The following is a 20,811-nucleotide window of genomic DNA, read 5'->3' as shown; positions in this document are numbered from 1 at the left end:
TTTATTTAAAACAGGTCAATCGAAATATTAGACGCGGATTAATGTTAAAATCTCAGTTGAAAAAATAACATATTAATAACAATGCAAATGTAAATTATTAAAAATGAACACATTTAAATAGATAGACTTACGGATAATTTATGAATTCCCTGCAATAGAATTGATCTAAATTTAGCCAGAACCTTTAATTAGTTTATTGCATTGTTTATTGACTTAAATTGTAGAAATTACGAGTGTTTCCATGTTTTAGTCATTGAGGAGTTTGAATTCCCTGTAAAGCGTGCTGGGCTGTTGATCTCCGAGGATCAATCCTTAAGGTAGTCCAGCAATAGTAAAACAAAAAGGTACAAGAAACTAGCGACAAACGGTTTGCCATGTCACACGGTATAAGGGACGGCAAACAGATTATCACTGTGGTCGATTGCCAGTGAAACGCCGCTTGATGACTAATTTGCTTAGTGACACCTGCGATGTGAATAAGAGGTGGAGGCTTTGGGGTTGACTCCGCTGTTACGTCACCGCTCCAGTACGAATTGAGAAAGTGGAGCTGCTGCTGCAGAGTTATGGCTACAGTGAGGGAGAAAGCGGCGTCTTTGAATCTCTCTGCAGCGATCTTCAGCCCAATGCACAGACCACCAGGTAAATCACATTTTGCTGGTTTGACAATAGGCGTGATCGCACTGATGGCTGTAGACTTCCAAAAGGCGATCCTATACTGGGTTTTCATTAATAATTAAACACCACTTATTTTGGTTTAATGCAATTTCTGAGCAGGGAAACTTTTTTTTTCCAGTACTTCAGCGTTAACATCTGTTTTGTAGGCTCACGTATTTCGTTTTCTTTAGTTGTCGTTATCGCTGTTTTTAAATTCAAATTTCTTGTGATTTGGACGGGTGTTCTACTTTCTTACATGTTATGTCTCCATACATTTGTACGCTGGTTTGTCGGTTTTGACTCCGTTTAAAAGCAAATCGGCGTTTGTGTCCTTGTCGTGATTTTTTTTTTTGGGGGGGGTGATAGTTTCGAGAGGACGATTATGAGCTGTTGTTGACTACATTTTATGACTCTTTGAGATTTGAACATAATCGCCAGAGTTGTAACCCACAGGTTTTAGCATTCTTTTCTTTGTGTCGAAAAATAACTTAAATAAGGCGTTGACTCCACCGCAGCTTTTTTTTTATTGGTGCCAAAACTGGAAACCTGAGTTATTTGTACAGTACAGCTGGAAGCGACCATACACAATCGCTTGTTGGAGTTCTTGAGCGCGTTTCTTGGGGGGATACTATCCAGGCGTGCAGCTCATCGATGGCGTTAGTGGCAGAAGAATGTCAATGTTAATTTGCTACGTTTTCCAAAAGCTAAATAAATAGCTCAACTTCTGTCATTAATTCGTTCCCCGCCTTGAAGCGTTATCGTGCTTGCATCTTTTTTTTTTTCTTGTTGTAGTAGTCGGGTTGTCCCAGAAAAAGAATAGCAATCAAATTTGAAGACGATAGAATTCAGAAGCATTAGAAAATGGGAAAACGGAAAGTCCCGTACAGATGGCGTGCAGAATGCAGTCTGACTGGAGTTTATAAAGACCTCCGATTACTGGGTATCTTTCGCGGATTACGAGTGAGTTCATCACTTTAGCCAGCCGTACACAGTTTCTTTCTCCCTGCTTCCTTGCGGTTCCCAGTATCACGCAAAATATTGCTCAACCGTTTCGTTAAAATCTGGCAACAACGTGACTCGCTGGCACTTTGGGGAAAACTTAACGGAAAGCCTTGCTTTTCGAAGAAAAAAAAATGGGTGTTAAACTTCGTGGAAGGCTGTGCGTGAGGGACAGAATGACACGCACAGGCCAGTGTCGCGTGTCATTTGTTTTCGTGACACATTGTGTATACATAATGAAGACCCCACAGCCGAAACGTTGTTTTTTCTTCTCTTTTAAGCATGGAATAAACCTTTACTTGTTCCATTTGTGTATACATATCGAATGCCCGGGAACTGGGTTTTCACATCTATTTGCATTAGTTCTAGCAGGAATGCTCCAGTTAGTATATTAGATCTAACCAAATCGGCATTATGTTCCTCAGGGATCGACGATGCTGTTAAACTGTTCCCTTAGTGATTATTTACACTTCTGTTGGGCAAACACCAGTCAGTGTGTTGCCCCTGACAGAGCAGAATCGACCCCTAGTGGATTCTTATCTCTTTTTAGGGGGGGAGGCTCGCTCTGCGCCCTCCCCACCTCCGTAAAAAAGACTAGACCTTTAGATGTATTTTTCTTGTCCCTGTGGGGTGATTAGCGTGAAGTGAACGATTATAATGTAGAGCCCAGACGACGACTGGATCAGACTGTAAGGGGGCAGATTATAGCAGTGAGTTTAGACCCCCATATTGAGTGTCCAGATGGCTGTTGCATCTCCCACTGTGTATCTGGACTTAAGAAGGGGTTTTGACCTTCCCTCCTCTCTTTTTCTCACCTAATGTTTGTGTGGAAAGGTCTTTGCTCATAAACCCCCTGATTTTGAAGTTACTGGCTCTTGGAACATGTTTTGGAGAAATGTGGCTTTTTTTACATCTCCCAGCTACTACAACTGGACCTTCGTGTCTTTAAAATGTGTGAATTCCAAGCTACAAAGGAAGTTTTTTTTTTTAACTTATCAGAGATGGTTAATTTGGAAAATGAAATGGTTCCCTGCCCTTTCTGGTAGGAAGGAGCCTTTGGTTTCTCTCCCACCTGTTAAAAGTGCAGTGGATGCTGTTGAAAGATGGTGGCTTTTGTCAACATTATGGATACTTTGCTGCCCCACCCCCTCAGATATTGCTGATCAGGAAAACTGTGGACAGCCTCTTGGACCTGTTCCTCTACATTTTTTTTTTTTACACGTTTGGGGGGTGGGGAATGCTAGCTAGCAGGTATTGACAAGAGCTATCAACACCTGCACTGTTGTCCCCTTGGGGAAATATTTTAAATTTAGTGGGATTATAAACACTTTTCTAAAATCCTCTCGATGGAAGCTGATAGTAGATGCTTCAGTAATGACTTTCAAGTTCCTGTACAATTTGTAGTAAAAGGCAGCTCAAGGTACTTTTTTTTTTTTTACAGTTTACTTGTGTGGGGTTTTTGGTTTAAGCAAACAGAGGTCTGGATTTACTTTGGAAGAATGAGGGTGCAACGTAATATTTCAACATTCATTGTATCAACTGTATGCAGTTCATGTTTCTTACGGCCACAGGTATTTCAACATTCTGAAATCCCCAGTTTATGCAAATACCATTTGTGAAGGCAGACCATTATCAATATAAGGCCGCTAGTTAATTTCTGATAAAATGGAGTTGCATTTTTTACTTCCGCTTACATTTCGTTTTGATATAGATCCAGATACCTCTCAAAAATGGAGTTAAATTTTACTAGAATGAGCTCTAGGTTTAAAACCCTCCTCGCTATCTGAAGAGTTAATATAATCATTTGCTTACTGAACTGTTTTCTTTGTTTCTTTAAGGGAAAAAAAACAAGCACATCCACAAATCATTTTGGATAAATGTGCCACATCTAGATTTCCAGAGACTCCAACTTTCTTTAGTGGCAGAAGAAAGTACTTTCATAAACAGGCCAACAATTGCAAACTTGAAATCAAGCCACCCATTGATGAGAATCCATCCCAAATGGAGGGTGGGTCAGAGTAATTATATCAGCATGTGCAGGGAGTCTCTGATGTGGGATGCAGCCCACCCCATTGAAGAACCAGATGAAAAACCCTGAGAGATCTCCAAACAGTTAAATCATTGTATTGGACTGCATGTGAAAAAAGGGTCTTTAAAATTAGCAACTCATCAAGTGTAATGATTTGACTTGTTTAATGAAGTCATAAGCAAATTTGTGCCAGAGCTATTGAATATTCAGTTGTTGTTGCTGTACCACACAGAGGGGGGTAAAGGACACTTAAACATGGCCTCTCCACAGATCTTTATTTGAGCACTTTTCCTTTTTACAGCAACTCACAGGATGGAGAACAAGCCGTTCCGAGCCACGTTTATTTGGAGCAGCATCATAAAGCACCTTCAGTCTCGCGTGGAGGTGAAAAGGCGACGTCACAACCTGAAGTACCACAACGACTGCTTCGTGGGCTCCGAAGCGGTCGACGTGATCCTGGCCCACGTTGTGCAGAACAAGTTCTTCGGGGACGCCGAAATCCCCCGAGTGAAAGTGGTGCGTGTGTGCCAGGCCCTCATGGACTACAAGGTTTTCGAGGGTGTTGACACCAAGGTGTTTGGCAAAGAGAAAAAACGGGCGGCCTTTGAGGACAGCAGCTGCAGCTTGTACAGGTTTTTGAACTCTCCGAGCCTGACGGCGGACAGTGTTGAAAATGGAGGCTCTCCTTATCAGCGAACTTTGTTCAACCGGCCCTGCGGCAGGTACATTATCGCCGCTGTAGTGTGACTGAGGAATAAATTGTTCTTTTTTTTTTGTGGCTTTCTGTTAGTCTTGGGGGGAATCCCTTATTGACGTGTTGTGTATAGATAGATTGTTCTTTCAAAAACAATTGGTTGCTTCAATATTTAAGCTGAAGTCAGCTGCAGAAACTCAGTGCAGAATGTTTACAAGTCAGAGGACATCCCTTGTTGGACTTCCTCCACTTAAACTTATGTAACAAGCTCAGAAACTGACAACTCTCTCTTTTCACCTTTACCGACTAGTGTAACTTGATTGGATTGCTTAACACTTTTAAAATGCATTACTCTTTGTGCATGTTTGAATATGGATGTTCCTTTGTTAAATCTTTTCTGAACACATTGAAATATTGGCACACCACTATGTAGAGGTGGGGGCCTGAGTGTTTAATGGCTTTAAAACCTTTCGGTGCTGGTTTCTTTCACTAGATTTAAATTCCCTTTCCAATGGAGCTAAGACAGACCAAATTTCTCTTTCAAATGCAAAGAGGAAAAAGCCAAAGGATAATGGATCCACTGCAGGGTGGTGCTAAAATAAAGGATCTTCCTTAACCTTATGCAGTTTGTTTTACAATGCTAACTTAAATATGAAATGTTAGTTATCCTCAACAAAAATGTGCTTCCCTTGAGTTAGGTTTAGAAATTTTCAGGCTACAATTAGGTGGTTATGACAACTACTGTATGTGAATTAGGAACAGGTCTGTTTTAGGTCCTGCAGGTCTATCGCAACAGGAAAGGAACTCTTGATATTGTATTGGCTTGCTCTTAAGGTTTTAATTTTGAAGGCGCAAAATGCAAGGTTTGGTGTGTACATGTTATTTAGTGAGAGGCTTTAAGATTTTTTTTTAATCAAATCTGATTAAAAAAGTATATGAAATGTAACTTTCATTTTCGGGGTGGGAATTGTTTTGATACTAGAACAATCGCTTCTCGGTCTGTTGGAGTTCATAGCCATGTTTGAAAATGAAACTTTGGTAAATCTTTCAAAATTAAAGCTGTACTCTGGATTTTATGATTTACAGAACAGAGGAAATTGTGTATTCTTCAGCCACACCCATCAAAACGGACAGATCCTTAGAAGACCTCCTGGATAACTTAAACCTGAGTCCTGCAAATCCATCTCAAATCAAAATAAATCTTGGATTGCCTCAGAATGGTAAGTATTGGATCTTGGTTCCACTTTGGTATACCATTGCATCAAACTTGCTGTTAAATTAAGGTTTTAATAATTCTAAAATAACATGCGATCATTTGTTTTGCAAATTTGAACAACTAGATCTGTTGTCTAGCAAAGCAATAGTAAGGTTAATTGCGGAACACACACTTCTGAAAGTACAGTGTGTTAAGTATGAAGTGTGTGGGGCAGGGGGGTCGTGTTTAATCTATAATATGTTGAAGACCTAATGCTCTGACCCTCTGTAGCACCAGCCTTCTGCCCTCTGGCACAGAAATCCTGAAATGCTTAATCCGTCACCTGCTGAGAGAGCCTGAATATGGCTCCTCCACAGTATTTATTTCACTAGCTCGGTCCGCAGGTACCGACTTGCCCTCTCGGAGAGGCTTTGCTCTGACCGTGTCTGACGGCTGTCTCCCTCCCCCCGCCAGTGGTTAACGAGGTGTGGCACGAGCAGACCCTCCTGCGACTGCTGCAGCTCGTGGAGCTGCCCCTGCTGGACGCCCTGCTGGAGGGCAGAGCTCACGAGCTGCCAGCCGGGAGCGCAGACCGCGAGGACGGCGAGCCCAGCCTGCTTTTCACCAGCAACTACCTGGACCGGGAGATCCTGAAGGCTTTCGGTGACTCTCAGTACGTCGTCGGCCAACGGATGCTTTGCGGAATTTGTTGAAACTGTTTACTCTCATTTATTCCATCCTAATCATTTGGTCCCAGTAAGGTTTTGGCATCTGCTTTTCTTCTACTTGGTCAACATTTTTTTTTTTTAAGTTCCGCTTGTTTAGGGTTGATGGCTTATGAATGCCCAAGCACACATTGCAGCCAGACGCAAAATAACTTTGTAGTGCGCAGTGATGTATTCATGAATGTCCCGAAGCTGAAAGGGTGGTTACAACTTCCTTCTTGCTCAAAAAAAAAAAAGAATGTATTTGGCACTTGCTGCCTTTCAAACATGAATCCCCACCTGTGTCGCAGGGCTGACGACTGGCTGTCAGCGGCGGTGGACTGTCTGGAGTTCCTGCCGGATCAGATGGTTGTGGACGTGAGCAGGAGTCTGCCAAAATGCTCCGAGGGAACCCAGCAATGCAAGAGACTGCTATACGACACCATTGTGAAACACTACAACCAAAACAACCGGGAGCCCCTCCTCACCAACCATTTGTTTGATATACACACAGGAATTGCTGAGCTCCTTGGTAACCATTTATTCCAACTCTGAACTGCGGTTGTATGTTTAGTATTCATTTTAATTCCACTGATTTATATCCAGTTGACAAAGGGTTTAAAAACGGCAGTGAAAAACATGCACCTCGGCTAGCTTTGTGCTGAATACTTGACCAATCTGATTGTAAGATGTGCATGGATGATTTTCTTCCCTCCTGCATGGGAGGATCTTCTCCAGTCTGGCCTGCAGGTTCACTTCACTTTTTAACCTCTCTGAGGGACTGAGTCAGAATCCTTCCGGACTGGATGAGACTGAATCCCCATTTTTCTAAAAGGCTAGACATCCCTGGTCTGTGGTTGACTTGGGGGTTTATGGTTAATATCTGAGCCAAAAGAATCAACTGCAATTCTGAGCACTGCTGCTTGAGAGTCTCTGCATCTTTTTTTGTGACCAACTAGGATTTGTAAAGAAGTTTTCCATTTTTGTAGCAGAACTAAACCAGTCTTGTGCACAATGTTGCTCTGAAATCAGCTAGGCACTTGGACCAGTTTTTGTTAAGTTCCTGTTGATTGAGTCCTCTTTGAGATTAATTAAACTTTCTACTTTTACTGCTAGCTGGTCTTGTAATGTGTGTGAAAGCTCAGAGCAAACTCTTTTATCTATATGGTTTGTATACATCCCTCAAAATTAGTTTATTCAACTAAGTCGGGGGATATAAAGTGACACAATCCTCCTCATATCTGTTTGCATTTGAGAGGCTGGTGAGATGAACTGAATAACACGGCTTTTATTTTTTCTGACCTTGTCCTTCAGATTCCCTACTAATGAAGAGGTACTGAAAGCTATAGCTAATTGCTGAGAGATGTGACAGATGTGAACAGTTAATGCTTGTAGAATATTCCTTCTACCTAAAGTGTGGAAATCGGTGTGTGTAAATGGCAAATGGTAACTTTATTCTTGTGACTGGATGTATACCTTAAACTCATGCGTGCCTTTTGTCTGATGTTGGGATGATCGATTCTCTCTTCAGTAAATGGCAAATCGGCTCATGCCCTGGAGGCTCTACAGCTCTGCTTGAAGCTGCTAGATCCACGCAGCAGAGAGGAGCTGAGGAGACTGCTGTGCTTCATGGCTGCAGCTGCTGATCCCAGTGAATTCCGATTGCACAGAGAGGTACAAGTAGAAATGAGCAGCTTGCATGTCAAGTCTTTTTTTGCTTCAAACTAGCCTGGATGCTTGCTGCACTTAAAAAAAAAAAATGTTGATGGGAAAAGTAAGTGTTGTGCTCCTTGAAAATGAGCACTAATCATCTTAAATTGACACAAAATGAGCAAAAACGTCCCCTATTGCAATTGTATCTCTTTCATTGCCAGGAGAAAGTTTTGCTCAAGAGTATTTAAACTTAAACAGTTGTTAGCATGGTTCCTTCATTAATCTCCTAACGTTTCTTATTACATACCTTCTCAGAATTATTGAACCTACATTAATACTTAGATTGCTTTTCTTGCAGGTTGAGAACAGAATGGCTGTTAAAAGGTCGTTTACCAAGGCCATTGTCTCCAGTAAAAATCTAGCAAAGGGGAAGGTGGACCTTCTTGTGCTGTTTCTACTTGACAATCAAAAAGATGCGTTTAAGGTAAGGATTCTGAAATACTGAATGAGAAACCATTTCCTAAACAATATGGGAAGCCTTTGTACCATCTGCTGTAAAAACCATGCAAGGCGTTGTGTTCAAACAAGCTTGTTTGACTTGGGATCTACATAATTCCTAGAGGCAAACGGTGTCCTTGAACTTGAATGGGAATTCATAAACCACATTCTTGTATGGCGGCTATCTGGAATGTTTACAGTGCCAGCAAAACCATGGTGTGATTGGAAATCGAATGACTTCCCTGTTGTGCTCTAGCTAAGCATTTAAGAATTTGTTAAATATTTGCATTCTTGTTTCTGACTCAAGGCATTTACACTTTAAACTGAATTGTGGAGTTGGCTGCCATTTCGTAGGCCATATACCTATACAAACGTTAATCCCCAATTGTTCTCTTCATGCGTGTTTCAGATTCCAGGATCTTTGCACAAGCTTGTCAGTGATAAGCTGGCTTGTCTTGTACGTGGGAAAGACCCTGACCAGGCTACAGGTATTTGTTTATTTTGCCAATCAACGCAGGGTTAAGACAAACAGGATCTGTAAAACTTTTTCTAGATGGAAACTCCTCACAAAAATCTGAAAGGGGCAGAGTGGTTACATATTACATGTAAAGCACATGAACTATAACTAGATACTGGGAACTCAAGTATGGAGAGTGGAGCACTGCTGTCCCCCCTGAGTACTTCACCTGAGTTGCTTGAGTAAAACTGACAGCCATGCAAATGTAAGTCACTTTTTTTAAAAAGGGGCCTGTCAGATAAAGGCACCTGCACAATTTAAATAGGACCCTAGTAACCTATTTTCTCTCCCCCTGTTCTCAGGCTCCACTTTCTGTCAGAGGGTCTCGAGCCAGGCCTACTCTGAAACCACGTTAAAAACCACAAAGGATGAGCTGTGGGTCTTGCTCAGAACGATCCACGAAAACCCAAAGCTTTCCACAAAAGAGAAGAAACGTGTCCTGGGTCAGTTTTACAAAAGCCATCCTGACATTTTTATACAATATTTTGGAAACCGAGCACCTAATGTCTGTATGTAACTGCGCCACTTTGTATTGTAAAACTCTGTATATGTCTTGTATTTACAGCTATGTAAATGTTTAAATTATCAGAATAAAGTATTCTAATTTTTACACTGCTGTTTCATCTTAATTTGACTTTTTGGTCCTAACAGTTCATTTTTTTTTTTTTTTCCCCACGTAGTGACTCAAGCCATTCGATATGCGTGCCACAGTCATTAAATATTGGCATTTTGGTTTCAATAAATTCAAGCTGCACTTCAAAATACTTGGCATTTTATTCTGCAGGGGAAATGATTTTGCATTTTAGAACTGCTATCTTCATATTAGATTGCATCTTCCTCTAATCTTTGCCTGTTAGTGGTCTCCTTGGAGACCAAAAACTCCAGCTATACGAACGATTATTTTTAGTGTTATAAATGATTTGGACTTTTTTTTTTCCCCACCAGACGTGAAATCCACATGTCCGTCTGTTTCCAAGGTCAAAAGTTCTGCATTTCCTGCGCTTATGAATACATCTCTTTGTAGCCGAATCAGAATGACAAAAGCTATCTGAATGTCAATTCGCCAGGGATAATAGCAGGGTGGAGAACGCACAATCGCACTGCAGTATATTACCATTAAACAAACTTAAAGAACATTTAATACTGATCTACACCAGATGCAATTGAATGCTTTATAGTAAGCTTTCAAATCTGGGAATTGCCATTCGAACCAGTGCAGGACTTCGTCAATGGAATTGTCGTTTCCGCGTTCTGCGCAAAGTAAAATAAAAACGGATCTGCCGCTTGAGGTCGCCAGTTGATTCCCGTATAAAGAAAAACACATGCAGGAAAGAGGAATCCTCTTTTCCGACGATATTCAAGGACTTATTTTAAGATCGGGTTAAGGGAGCTGTTGCACAGATAATATCGACGACTGTCACATTCCCAGCACAGTAACTACGACTGGGAGGGCGTTGAGGGGGGGGGAAAGTCTGGAATTTAATCCCAGCATCGTTTTAAAGACGCCTACCAGAAGTTGTAGTTCTCTTGCAAGTGCGCGACCTCTGAACAGGAAAGAAAGTCGAAGAACCAAAAACAAAACTACAATTCCCATGTAGCCGTGCCGACTGTAGGAACATCATTTCCGTAAATAGAGATGGCAGCGTCGTCTGTTTGAGCTGGGAGGTGGCGTGCACGATAATTTCCTATATTATACCGGCTGTATTCGTTTGATTCTGGAAGAATCTTATTCTTTCTAGAGCACTTTATTTCCAGCGAAATCTAAAGGCGCACCATATTCTTTGGTTGCAAAGGCCAAGGACGTTATTACAATTTAACTCCGTATTGCAGTTATTTTTAGCTGATTCCATTTTTCACTGAAAACCGGAGGAGAACGAGCAGGTGCGTGTTTTCATCTTTGTCTGTGATGTTGGATTTAACGATGTATTCGTTTTTTTTATATTTGGCATTCATTCTGCATATACATATTATAGTAATCGAATAACATGGCGCATTGTTGGATTAAACGCGTCCTCCAGCTAAACAAAATGTATCATATACTGTTGTGAATCCTTTTTTGCCATTTTTGTGAATTACTATTTTAATTAGCAATGTATACCTTATGTATGCATTCCTAAATTGATTATTTTTACCGTTGCTCACCCAGATGGCACTGATTCAGTCAGTCGTTTACAGCTAAACATATCAACGGCTGAAAAAGAAATCTAAATAATCCATAAAATATTATAGGATAAGATTAGATTTATCCACAAGTCACAGCAGTGTTCCAAGTGTAACTGCCAAGAACCTGTCTTCTGTGGGTATTGTGGCTTACAATGAATTCCCATCGGGGGTTTCTTAATTCCTTATACAGGGTAATAATTCTGATACTGTAGGAAGCATGGGCTATATGCCGTCCTACTTATTGGTATTCCTGCTCAAAAAAACAAGGTGAGGCACTGGAGAGCTATATTTTAGGTATCTTGGTTCCATTTAAGTTCTGAAGGATTGATTTAAGTTCCTTCAGAAGTCCCTTCATGAGGCCAACTGGAATGCAACAGGAAATTAATCTCTCATTTAAATTCACTGTGCTTGTCGGATGCTCGATTTTGAGTAGGGGGAAACTTCTGAACTGCAGAAATGTTTGGGTTTTTTTTCAATTGAGCTCCTTTGTCAGAGCTTTGTTCCTGTTCTTGGAACAGGCCGAAGGAATGTACTGTACGTATGTCACAAACACTTTATTCAGAACACAATGCCCTGTATAAACTGCATTTGTCAAGTAGAGACAGCTAATGCATGACAGGAAGTTGGCTTCCAGATGTTTGCAGCAATGTTATTTGTCTAATTGTTCAAAGTCAGCTATTTTTTGTCCTGATTCCTGCAAGAAAGCTTTAGCAAGGCTAGATACCCAAGATGATAACCTAAGGCTAATTTCATGAGTGCAGTGGTAGCAGGAATTTTGTGGTCCAGTTGTTTTTGGTCTCGACAGTGGACTTCAGTTTCAGGTTAGCTTCACCTGTTGCATGCCGTCAGCCAGCAGAGCTGTCATTTGTTATTGACAGTGTTCTCCGCGCAAAGCCTTCAGTTCACTCACAGTGCAGGTGGTGCTTGTCAGCCCCTCCATCATTCTTCTGCTTCCCCACTTCACAGCTCAGCATGCAAGTGCACAACTTTGTACGAAGGCGGAAGTACCAATAAGTGCCAGTCATTGCTGAATGATGATGGCAGTGTGTTGTGGTTTGGGATCAAATGTTGTGCGTGCTCTTGGGGAAAAATGCATTAAAACTTAGACGTGCTGAAATACTGGGGTCCTTGATCCTTTGGAGCAGTGTTCCAGCTGCAGATGTTTGGAAGCCTTTTTAGGAATACCAACATCTTCTGGTTTCATTTCAGCGGATCCTTCGGTTACTTCACTGTGTGACTCAAGAACTATGGCGTTCTACCTGATCTTTAGTAGGATGCTTCTTAAAATTAAGAAAGAAATAAAACCTTCCTTTTTTACAATTAATTCATTTTTTATTTCATTTTGTCATAGGCTATACGGAAAAAAACAAACCTTTAGCTGTAAACTGTAGACATCTGCTTAAGCAAAAGTTGTTTTGACATTAAGATGGAAGAATTTTGTTCAACAAACTACACCTTTCTCTCAGTATATCAAACAGCACTGCAAACACAAAAAAACAAAACAAGAAATGCTCAGAACTGTTTTTTATGTTCAAGCTTGTCTGGGTGAAATATTATAGTGAAATAGTGATTTATAATCCAGTGGTTAAACATGAAAATGTCTAACAAGCACGGGGAAACATGTAAGACGGTAAAGGGCAAAAGGGTGTTGCTGTTGACTGCAGGTTTTGGTCTGCCTCTAGGGAGATACTGTATCTTCAGCTGATTGTCTAACGAGCGCTGGGAGAAGCATGTCTCATGACTCGGACAAGCCGACATCTGGGGAGGACAAGCTGGATGATCCCAGTGAGACGAGGAACCGTGCAGAGAGCCTGGACCCTTCAGAAGAGTCTCTGAGGAAGAGGGTGCGACAGCGCACCCCCAGCCCCCACGGGGGCGGCAGTCTACCGTGTAGGTCTCACAGGGCGGGCACGCTGTTTTAACAGATATGCACACTAGTCTGTGAGTTTGATCAACATATAACGGGGACAGCCATGTAAAATCACTGGTAAGGGCGTTGGGCCACCATATGCACCCTGGTATAGAGCGCACCAGTGCCTGTACTTCTGCAGGAGGGAGGGGACACAATAATGAGGATTCATCGCAGGGCAAACACAGACATGACCACACTCATACGAGGGACGATTTTCCCAGCAGCCAATTGACATACCAGTATGTATTTGGACTGTGGGAGGAGGCCTGAGGACCTGAAGGGAACCCACAGGAGCATGGGGAAAACATACAAACTCCACACAGATGGCACCCCAGATCTGGAGTTGAACCCAGGGCCTTAGCGCTGTGAGGCTGCCCATAATCAGTTTCCTTTCCTAAAATATTCTGTGAGTGTTATTTCCTTAAATGATCTACAGTATGTGTTGCCCTAAGGCATTGTAAAGAAAAAAAAACAGATTTTCTTTCCCTGCTACAGCCAGTCCTCCCCGATTTGTGTCAGTGGAGGAGCTGATGGAGACAGCCAAAGGTGTGACCAACATGGCCCTGGCCCATGAGATTGTGGTGAATGGTGGGTTCCAGGTGAAGCCCTCACACTTGACAGAGGGCAGGTAAGAGACTCCATTTTGTCTGGGGAACAAGTAAAGCCCTTCATATATGACCACGTGCCCTGTATCACATTGTTATCGCTTCAGGGTTTCTCATCTGAATCTTGTTCAGAAATGCTGAAACTCAGCGGCAAACCTGAGTTTAGTTTTAGCCAATTGTCAGAAATATGACTTGGTTTAATGAGAGGAAATTGTTTGTTTTTTTCTTGTTTGGGTGACTAGTTTAGAGAAAAGGGTGCGAGAGATCGTACACAAAGCGTTCTGGGACTGCCTTGAAGCGCAGCTGAGCGAAGATCCTCCCACATATGACCACGCAATCAGACTGCTGGGAGAGATCAAGGAGGTGAGAGCTGGGGTACTGGTCCTGTAAAACAGATTGATATTTTAAAAAAATCCTGTTTGTTGGTTTTGATGTTTTAAGGACAAGAAACTACACCATGATTTACAGAATAACAAAAATAACTTTCAATTTCTGAATTACATTGAAATGATTCATATTTTTCCTGTTTGCGGTAAGCTTGTCTTAGTGTTTCTGCATCGTTTATAGATGCAACTGCTTTGAGAGGGGAAAATGGGCTTAATGGACAGGGGAAGAAGTGAGGGAAAGAATGCTGGTAGCAAGTCTGTGTGCAGAGAGAAGATAGAGCAGTAATTCTCAGTTGTGCATTGTGTTCTCCAGAACAGAAAAGGTTTGATTCAAGTACCTTGTTTTAGCAAAGCAGAAAGTAGATCACAGTGGCTGACGCCTCAGCTGGTTACACTTACGCCTGAGGAAATTAAATGGAGATGTGAAAGTGATGTGGCCCTTAAACGCACCTTTGCTGGCTTTTGAATTTCCGTGAAGAATGGCTGCAGATCCTGTACCTTACTTCATTCTTCTCCCTTGTGCTTTGCTGTTTTGATTGCAGTCTGTGATAAATGTCTGAATTTAAAATGTAAATCTGCCAGTTTACTGTAATTCAAAAAGTAATACATTTTCTGGGAATGTCAAGCACTGCATTTTTAAACATATCTGTAGGTCTTCACAAAGATTACACCAGTCAGGATTAGTTATGGCATGTATTTATACAGTACAGCACACAATGTGTCCAGTGTCTATGAATGCATTCCTGTGCCAAGGTTGTATAACATGTCCTTTCCCGGGTAATATAAGTACTATTTGCTATTAGTTTTTTCATTTGTTGAAAAATGTACATTTTTTGGGTAGTGTTAAGTTATAGTCCCACCATGGCCAGGTAGTTTGGAGGAGTAGAAAACATTACATTTGTCTTGAAGGAAAAATTGTATATTTTCAATCACGTAGCTAGACAAACTGGAACTGTATAGCTACCATGGTTTTTCTAAGTTTATTTACTACTTCAGATCATCAAACTGGACACATTGTTTTTTAAGTCAGTATTGATGAGCTGCTTGACTGAGTTTTGACGTGAGACCACAGCAGCGTTATCAACGAGACGTGTTTTTTTTTCTCTGCTTTGTTAATTATCCCGAACCACAACCCTTTCAATGTGTCGCCAGTCCGGTTTGCTGAAAGATTGCGTCTCTGTGCCTAGACTCTCCTGTCGTTCCTGTTGCCTGGCCACAGCCGCCTGCGTAATCAGATTAACGAGGTTCTGGACCTGGAGCTGATCAGGCAAGAGGCAGAAAACGGAGCCCTGGACATCAACAAGGTGGCGGAGTTTGTGATCAGCATGATGGGGACCCTGTGCGCCCCAGCTCGAGACGAGGAGATCAAAAAGCTGCGTGACATCACTGCCATTGTTCCTCTGTTCAAGTACGGGAGAACGTGCACGTGAAAGTTGACTATAATCCGTCATGCCTAATTTTGATCTTATGAGTATGGTTGCATTAATAACCACTGTATGTATGAGCTACTTTTGTGGAATTAAACTGGTATTATTAAAGATGTAGTTACTAAGCATTGAAGGAAACGTGAATACAAAAGCTTGGCGACAGTATTTTGAAAAGCCCATATTAGGAGAGTTTGAGACACTTATTTGACAACCTCTGTCGTATTCTGTTTTATAGTAAAGAAATTGGAATCTTTAAAGATTATATTTGAATGGTTAAGTTGTACTTAAAATATTCTGTATAGTCTCCAGTGGTTGTAAAGAGAGAAGCATTTGTATTTCTTTCTGGTATTGCCTCCTGTAGGGGTTTTCTAAAGAGACATAAGGTTACAGATACTATAGATGTGTTCTGTGTCTTTCAGGGCCATTTTCTCAGTAATGGATTTAATGAAGATTGATATGGCTAATTTTGCAGTAAGCAGCATTAGACCACATTTAATGCAGCAGTCTGTTGAGTACGAGAGGAAGAAATTCCAGGAATTCATTGAAAAACAACCCAGTGAGTAACTTCCCTTGTTTAAAATTGTTCTTTCACAAGCCTTTGGAGTGAGTGGCACTTGCCTGTAACATACATAAGAATGTCATTAATCTTTTATTAACAGCTTTGTATTTTAATAGGTGTGTTATACATACTCATCTTTGTATGGAAAATGAGATTCTTAAAAGATTACATTCTTGATTACACTGTAGGGATTTTATTACTAATTGAGTTTACAGTGACTGGTGTGATTGATACCACAGGCAAGTTTTAGTTTCCTGATAAAACCTTTCCACTTTAGGCACCTAATCAAATAACATACAATACGTGACATTACTCAGTAGTTTGCATGTGGCCTTCTCAAAAGCTTAAGCCCTAAAGAGTGTCTCTAGTGTGATGAGACGACCCCTCAGAGATGTTGACCTGCAGAGTAATAAGCTCGGCTTTCTCCAGACTCCCTGGACTTTACTCAGAAGTGGCTCCAGGATGCAGCAAACGCTCTCGTCAATGTGGAAGCAGAGGCCAGCCCTCCCTGCGCAGGGGCGGCAGGCCTCAGGGCCCCCGCTCTGTCCCCCCTCACGGTGCACAACCAGGCGTACCTGCGCCTGCTCAAGTGGGACCACACTCGCTCGCCTTTCCCCGAGGTAGGTCACCTGCAAACTGTTCTCCTTCTCCTGCCTCTCGACCTTGGGTTGGCCTTCTTAAACCAATGCACCGCCCTCCTTTGTTTTGCATTTGTCGTTTTTTTTTTTCCATTTCAGTGATGCACACCCGACGTTTTCAAGCACGTACTGCTTTACGGTAGGGTTGCAGTGACTGTCGCGTGTCTCTGGGCTCTGTGGGAATCGACCTCATGGGTTAAAAACATCCCTCTCTTTGCCAGACAATGTTAATGGACGAGACTCGGTTTCAAGAGATGCAGATGGACCTGGAGCAACTGACAGGAATAGCGGCAGTGATGCTGATCACATACAACATTGCTGGGGCTGCTATCTCCGGCCTCCCTGGGTTTGCTGAAAAGCTGAAAAGCACTGTTAAGGTGCTCCTGACAGGAATGCATGACCCGTAAGTGATTTCATACAGATCCTTTTTTTTTCCTTTTTCATGCATCAGATGGGTTATGGGCTTATTAATGACATTATTAAAGCACAAGAGTTGCTTATTCCAAGTTTGAGCACTATTTTATAGCCTTATTAAAAAAAATGTATCTACTACTCAAAGCTTCCAGGAATTAAGATGTTGTTTGACATCACCATGTACAGACTTCATAGTTATTGACACAAAATGTTATCTATGACCTTTACTTAAAACATAATGTGGTCCCTTGTTCATGTTGTGTGTCTCGTTTCACCTTGAAACACTGGCCTTTATTTTAACATTCTCTTTCCATTCTTCAGTTCCTCTAACAAAATAGTCTTGGCTTTTATTTCCTTCTGAAAACTGTAAACAATGTTTATACCTAAAACTGCCTTAGGCTAAGAGAAGCTAAGAAGCGTAACATTTTTGCCTCATTAATCCAACCTTTCACTAGTCACAGCGTTCTTGGAAAAACAGGTATGCAAAATCACAGTCCATCACATTTCCACGCTGAAGTCCACATACAAAGGTATCCAGTCCATCAGTGTGGACAGGGATGTTTATGATGTTTAAGAGCTGAACTACACTGTAGGTATGATGACATAGACTGGTGTGATGTAAGGAGTATAATTTAAGGGATACCAGCTTCACTGAGAGCCAAATCAGAACTGAATTTAATGCACACAGTGCTTCAACTCATGATTGATTGGCAAAAATCTTCTGATCAAGTACATAAAAATGCAGTTTTGCAGCGATGAGAGCCAGCCACACTCTAAACTTTATCTTTCACATTTGCATACAGGAAAGATAAATAATACATGGTATATGGTATATTTTGTTCACTGTATCCAGGATGGGAATGCTCTCTAGTGGTTGCTATGAAAAGCGCATATACTGTATATCCAGTGCTGCAGTACCCTAAATAAAATGCTGGCAGTGCATTTCAGTTCCTTTTACATGAAGAATGCCTTTTACAGGTTCTTCAGTCCGCTACCCATGAGAGCAGTGTTGGTGTTCCACGTAACCAGAAAAACATTTGAAAGACAGCTTTTATTCTTGAATTAAACCCCAAAGTTTTTATTAATTGCCCCATTTCCTTTTTTTCCTGCAAGTTCTTTTAATGCCAGCGAGGCCTTTGCTACGGTTGGAGAGAAGATCTGTGTGGAGGTTAATAGCTGCCTGGCCCAGCATGGCTTCACCCCGTTTTCTGCTGACAGGGAAACTGTGCTGAAAGGACAGATTGAAGCCGTGAAAAATCCAGACAATTCCATCCGCAAACTCATCGGTAACAGTTTCATTACTCTTTGAAATGCCAGGGGTTTCCTTTTTAGATCAAATCTTGTTCTGATTGCAGCAAAGAACATCAGGACAGTGACCAAACAACCAAGAACATAGTAACATGTTTCAGACTTTTTATTTAACTGCCTGAAAATTAAAATTTAAGGTCTTCTCCCACCCTGCTGTTCTTTGGTTTGTATATTTGTAGTAATATAATACAGACTATGATGCTAATGTTTTTAGACCCTCATGTCTTGCCCGTCACATAATTATCTCGTCTTTTGCATCTGGTCTCTTTATGGCCATTAGATTAATAATCTTTGAGGTAGTGCTAAGTAAAGTCAAATTCCCCTTACTTATTCCTACTAGCTATTTGCCTAATTTAAAAAAATAAAAGCACTTAACTAGATGGAGGTAATAAAAGAGGCTCTTAAAAGTGCCTAGATGACTGATCAGTTGATTTAAAGTACCGTGCTTTACACAGCACAGAGGTATCAAAATCAATTCATGTTGCCAAGATGATTGCTAGCTATGAAGTTTTTTTAAAATATGTTCTTTATGCTAAATATGTTTCTTTTTTTCCAGATTCCCGCATTCAGACATTCCTAATGGGCTACCTTGAGTCTAGCCATCAGAAATCCAGCCCTGTTGTACCAGGGGGTCTGGTCCCCATTCAGAAAGAAATGGAGGAAATAGCTGTGAAATTCAGCCGCCTGGTTAACTACAACAAAATGGTCTTTTCCCCATACTATGATAAGATCCTCAGAGAGATATTCAGTGAGGTAGATCATCCTCCAGCCACCAGACAACTAACAGGACAATGATGAACAATAACTGTATATGTTAGGTTAAACAGTGCTCCTGCCCCAAGGCCGTAGATCTCAAATTTAATCAGTCCTGTTCAGTATTTGGCCACTTTAATTGTAAAATGTAACCATGCAGCTGCATTTTGATATTTTCGTTTGACTTTTAATTATTCTTCAAGTGAAACTATTATTTAAAAAAAAATGGTTAACAATACACAGAGCTACTATCTCATCAGCTTCCTTTATAATTTAACACTTTCACAGAAAGAAAAAAATATCTGGATATTATGCATTTTACAAAATAAACTGGAGCAGGGATCATTTGTCTGTGAGTGTGCTATATTAAGCAAAGCAGCAGAATGTTTTTACTTCGTGGAATTATTTCTTTACTATCAGTCTTACACTGTGACTTAATAATAAATAATATTAGATTAGCAATTGAAAAACTGACAACTGGAAAACCCCTACAGATGCTGAATTATCCTGTCTGGTTTAGAAGAGAATTCACCCTTAGAGATGAAGAGGTCTTGGACAATAGTACCGATTAAAGATGCTGCTACTTTTCCATCACGGTGAACATTTCATGAAGTAGTTTACTATAAGAACAGCAGGAATACTGTTAAAAATCAGTAAAATTAATTTTCCGGTGTTTCTCCAAGGTAATTCCCAAAGACTGAAAATGTATCAGGTCAACTACAGAATAAGATATAAAATGAATTTTGTCTCTTTAAGATGTGCGGATTTGTTTACCAAATTTACAAAACTTTGGTTAGAGATTACCTTATTTAATGTATTGATCGTTTATAAATCTTTAAATTCCTGAATTACAGTCTCAAAATGGCCTTTTTATCATTAATCACATCTCAAGGTTAAAAGTTCAAAGAAGTGTGCACTGGTTAAAACATTTCTCGACAGTACAATAAGTAAAGTAAAACAATATTCATGGCTATTGCTGCTGGCTGGTGTTCCTGGCACTACTTCTGCACTGCAGGTGAAAACGTCTTGTACTCTTCGTTTCAAACCCACATAAAATTCACAGCTTTAAGCCTGAAAGATCTTTATTGTAACCTATTACAAAACGTCTTGTGACCTATACTTAGCAAGCTTGTAATTAAAGCATCATATATGGCTTGCAGTGAAATAGAATCTGTATCTGTGGACAGTTATCTTTATACAAACCAACCTAGCTATACCAACTTTGAAAACTTAAATAGCTTATGCATTTTATGAATTGTGCTACTTTACATCATGGTGATTTTCTTAAAATTGCTCATATTTAATGTAGTTTTGATTCCATACTTCCATACAGGCATAGGCAGAATTTTTTCTAATGGTTTTAGAACAGCATTATAATTTTAAAAGAAAGATGGTTTAGACTGGGAATTTGGAATATTTTTCTTTAAGAGTTAGAATCCATTTTTTGATTTCCAATATGTATAGGAAATAATTTTTAGAAAGGCAAAACACAAATTTAAGTGGGCACTGTGTGCCATTTTTATGTCTTTTTTGCACATAGTTTGAAAGCTGGCAAAAGGCTCAAATGTTTTTTAGAGTGTTCATCTACAATGTAGGTGAGGTATGTTATTTGATAGTTATTTACAGGAATTAATTTTTTTGCTTATGTAATACCAATGTGGCTTTGTTGCAGCTTTACTCAAATAAAATACTTCCAACCCAAA

General features: G+C 40.6%; 2 protein-coding genes across 4 annotated transcripts; both read left to right on the top strand.

The window, feature by feature from the left end:
* The first annotated feature begins 348 nt into the window (after positions 1 to 348).
* On the top strand, positions 349 to 9,555 carry depdc7a (DEP domain containing 7, paralog a). Of its 2 annotated transcripts, none has more exons than XM_088611282.1 (9): positions 349 to 639; positions 3,984 to 4,404; positions 5,463 to 5,596; positions 6,046 to 6,244; positions 6,587 to 6,807; positions 7,807 to 7,949; positions 8,287 to 8,412; positions 8,836 to 8,914; positions 9,246 to 9,555. In XM_088611282.1, exons 1-9 carry the CDS (start codon positions 564 to 566, stop codon positions 9,458 to 9,460), a joined length of 1,614 nt encoding a protein of 537 aa, XP_088467408.1. In that variant the 5' UTR covers positions 349 to 563; the 3' UTR covers positions 9,461 to 9,555. The 2 variants fall into 2 exon arrangements, with proteins under 2 accessions (XP_088467408.1, XP_088467409.1); XM_088611283.1 differs by lacking the exon at positions 349 to 639 and adding an exon at positions 3,543 to 3,661.
* A 737-nt stretch (positions 9,556 to 10,292) lies between these two features.
* Positions 10,293 to 20,811, top strand: tcp11l1 (t-complex 11, testis-specific-like 1). 2 transcript variants are annotated; one of them, XM_088612047.1, is made up of 10 exons: positions 10,293 to 10,824; positions 12,771 to 12,996; positions 13,514 to 13,646; positions 13,866 to 13,986; positions 15,197 to 15,417; positions 15,856 to 15,992; positions 16,425 to 16,615; positions 16,855 to 17,036; positions 18,161 to 18,333; positions 18,912 to 20,811. In XM_088612047.1, the coding sequence occupies exons 2-10, from the start codon at positions 12,837 to 12,839 to the stop codon at positions 19,148 to 19,150; spliced, it is 1,557 nt and encodes a 518-aa protein (XP_088468173.1). In that variant the 5' UTR covers positions 10,293 to 10,824; positions 12,771 to 12,836; the 3' UTR covers positions 19,151 to 20,811. The 2 variants fall into 2 exon arrangements, with proteins under 2 accessions (XP_088468173.1, XP_088468172.1); XM_088612046.1 differs by having other exon boundaries at positions 10,295 to 10,824; positions 12,789 to 12,996.

Source organism: Lepisosteus platostomus, chromosome 18, assembly GCF_059453375.1.
Source record: "Lepisosteus platostomus isolate fLepPlt1 chromosome 18, fLepPlt1.hap1, whole genome shotgun sequence".
Taxonomy (NCBI): domain Eukaryota; kingdom Metazoa; phylum Chordata; class Actinopteri; order Semionotiformes; family Lepisosteidae; genus Lepisosteus; species Lepisosteus platostomus.
The sequence above is the reverse complement of the archived record's forward strand: the minus strand, read 5'-3'. Positions and strand labels throughout refer to the sequence as shown.

Excerpts from the sequence above, each read along its gene's own strand:
- tcp11l1 (XM_088612047.1), top strand. The coding sequence starts at position 12,837 with ATGTCTCATGACTCGGACAAGCCGACATCTGGGGAGGACAAGCTGGAT. Across the intron at positions 13,647-13,865 it reads TCACACTTGACAGAGGGCAG|TTTAGAGAAAAGGGTGCGAG; the intron begins GTAAGAGACTCC and ends TTGGGTGACTAG. Across the intron at positions 16,616-16,854 it reads CTCGCTCGCCTTTCCCCGAG|ACAATGTTAATGGACGAGAC; the intron begins GTAGGTCACCTG and ends TCTCTTTGCCAG.
- depdc7a (XM_088611282.1), top strand. The coding sequence starts at position 564 with ATGGCTACAGTGAGGGAGAAAGCGGCGTCTTTGAATCTCTCTGCAGCG. Across the intron at positions 6,245-6,586 it reads AAGGCTTTCGGTGACTCTCA|GGCTGACGACTGGCTGTCAG; the intron begins GTACGTCGTCGG and ends CCTGTGTCGCAG. Across the intron at positions 8,413-8,835 it reads ATCAAAAAGATGCGTTTAAG|ATTCCAGGATCTTTGCACAA; the intron begins GTAAGGATTCTG and ends TGCGTGTTTCAG.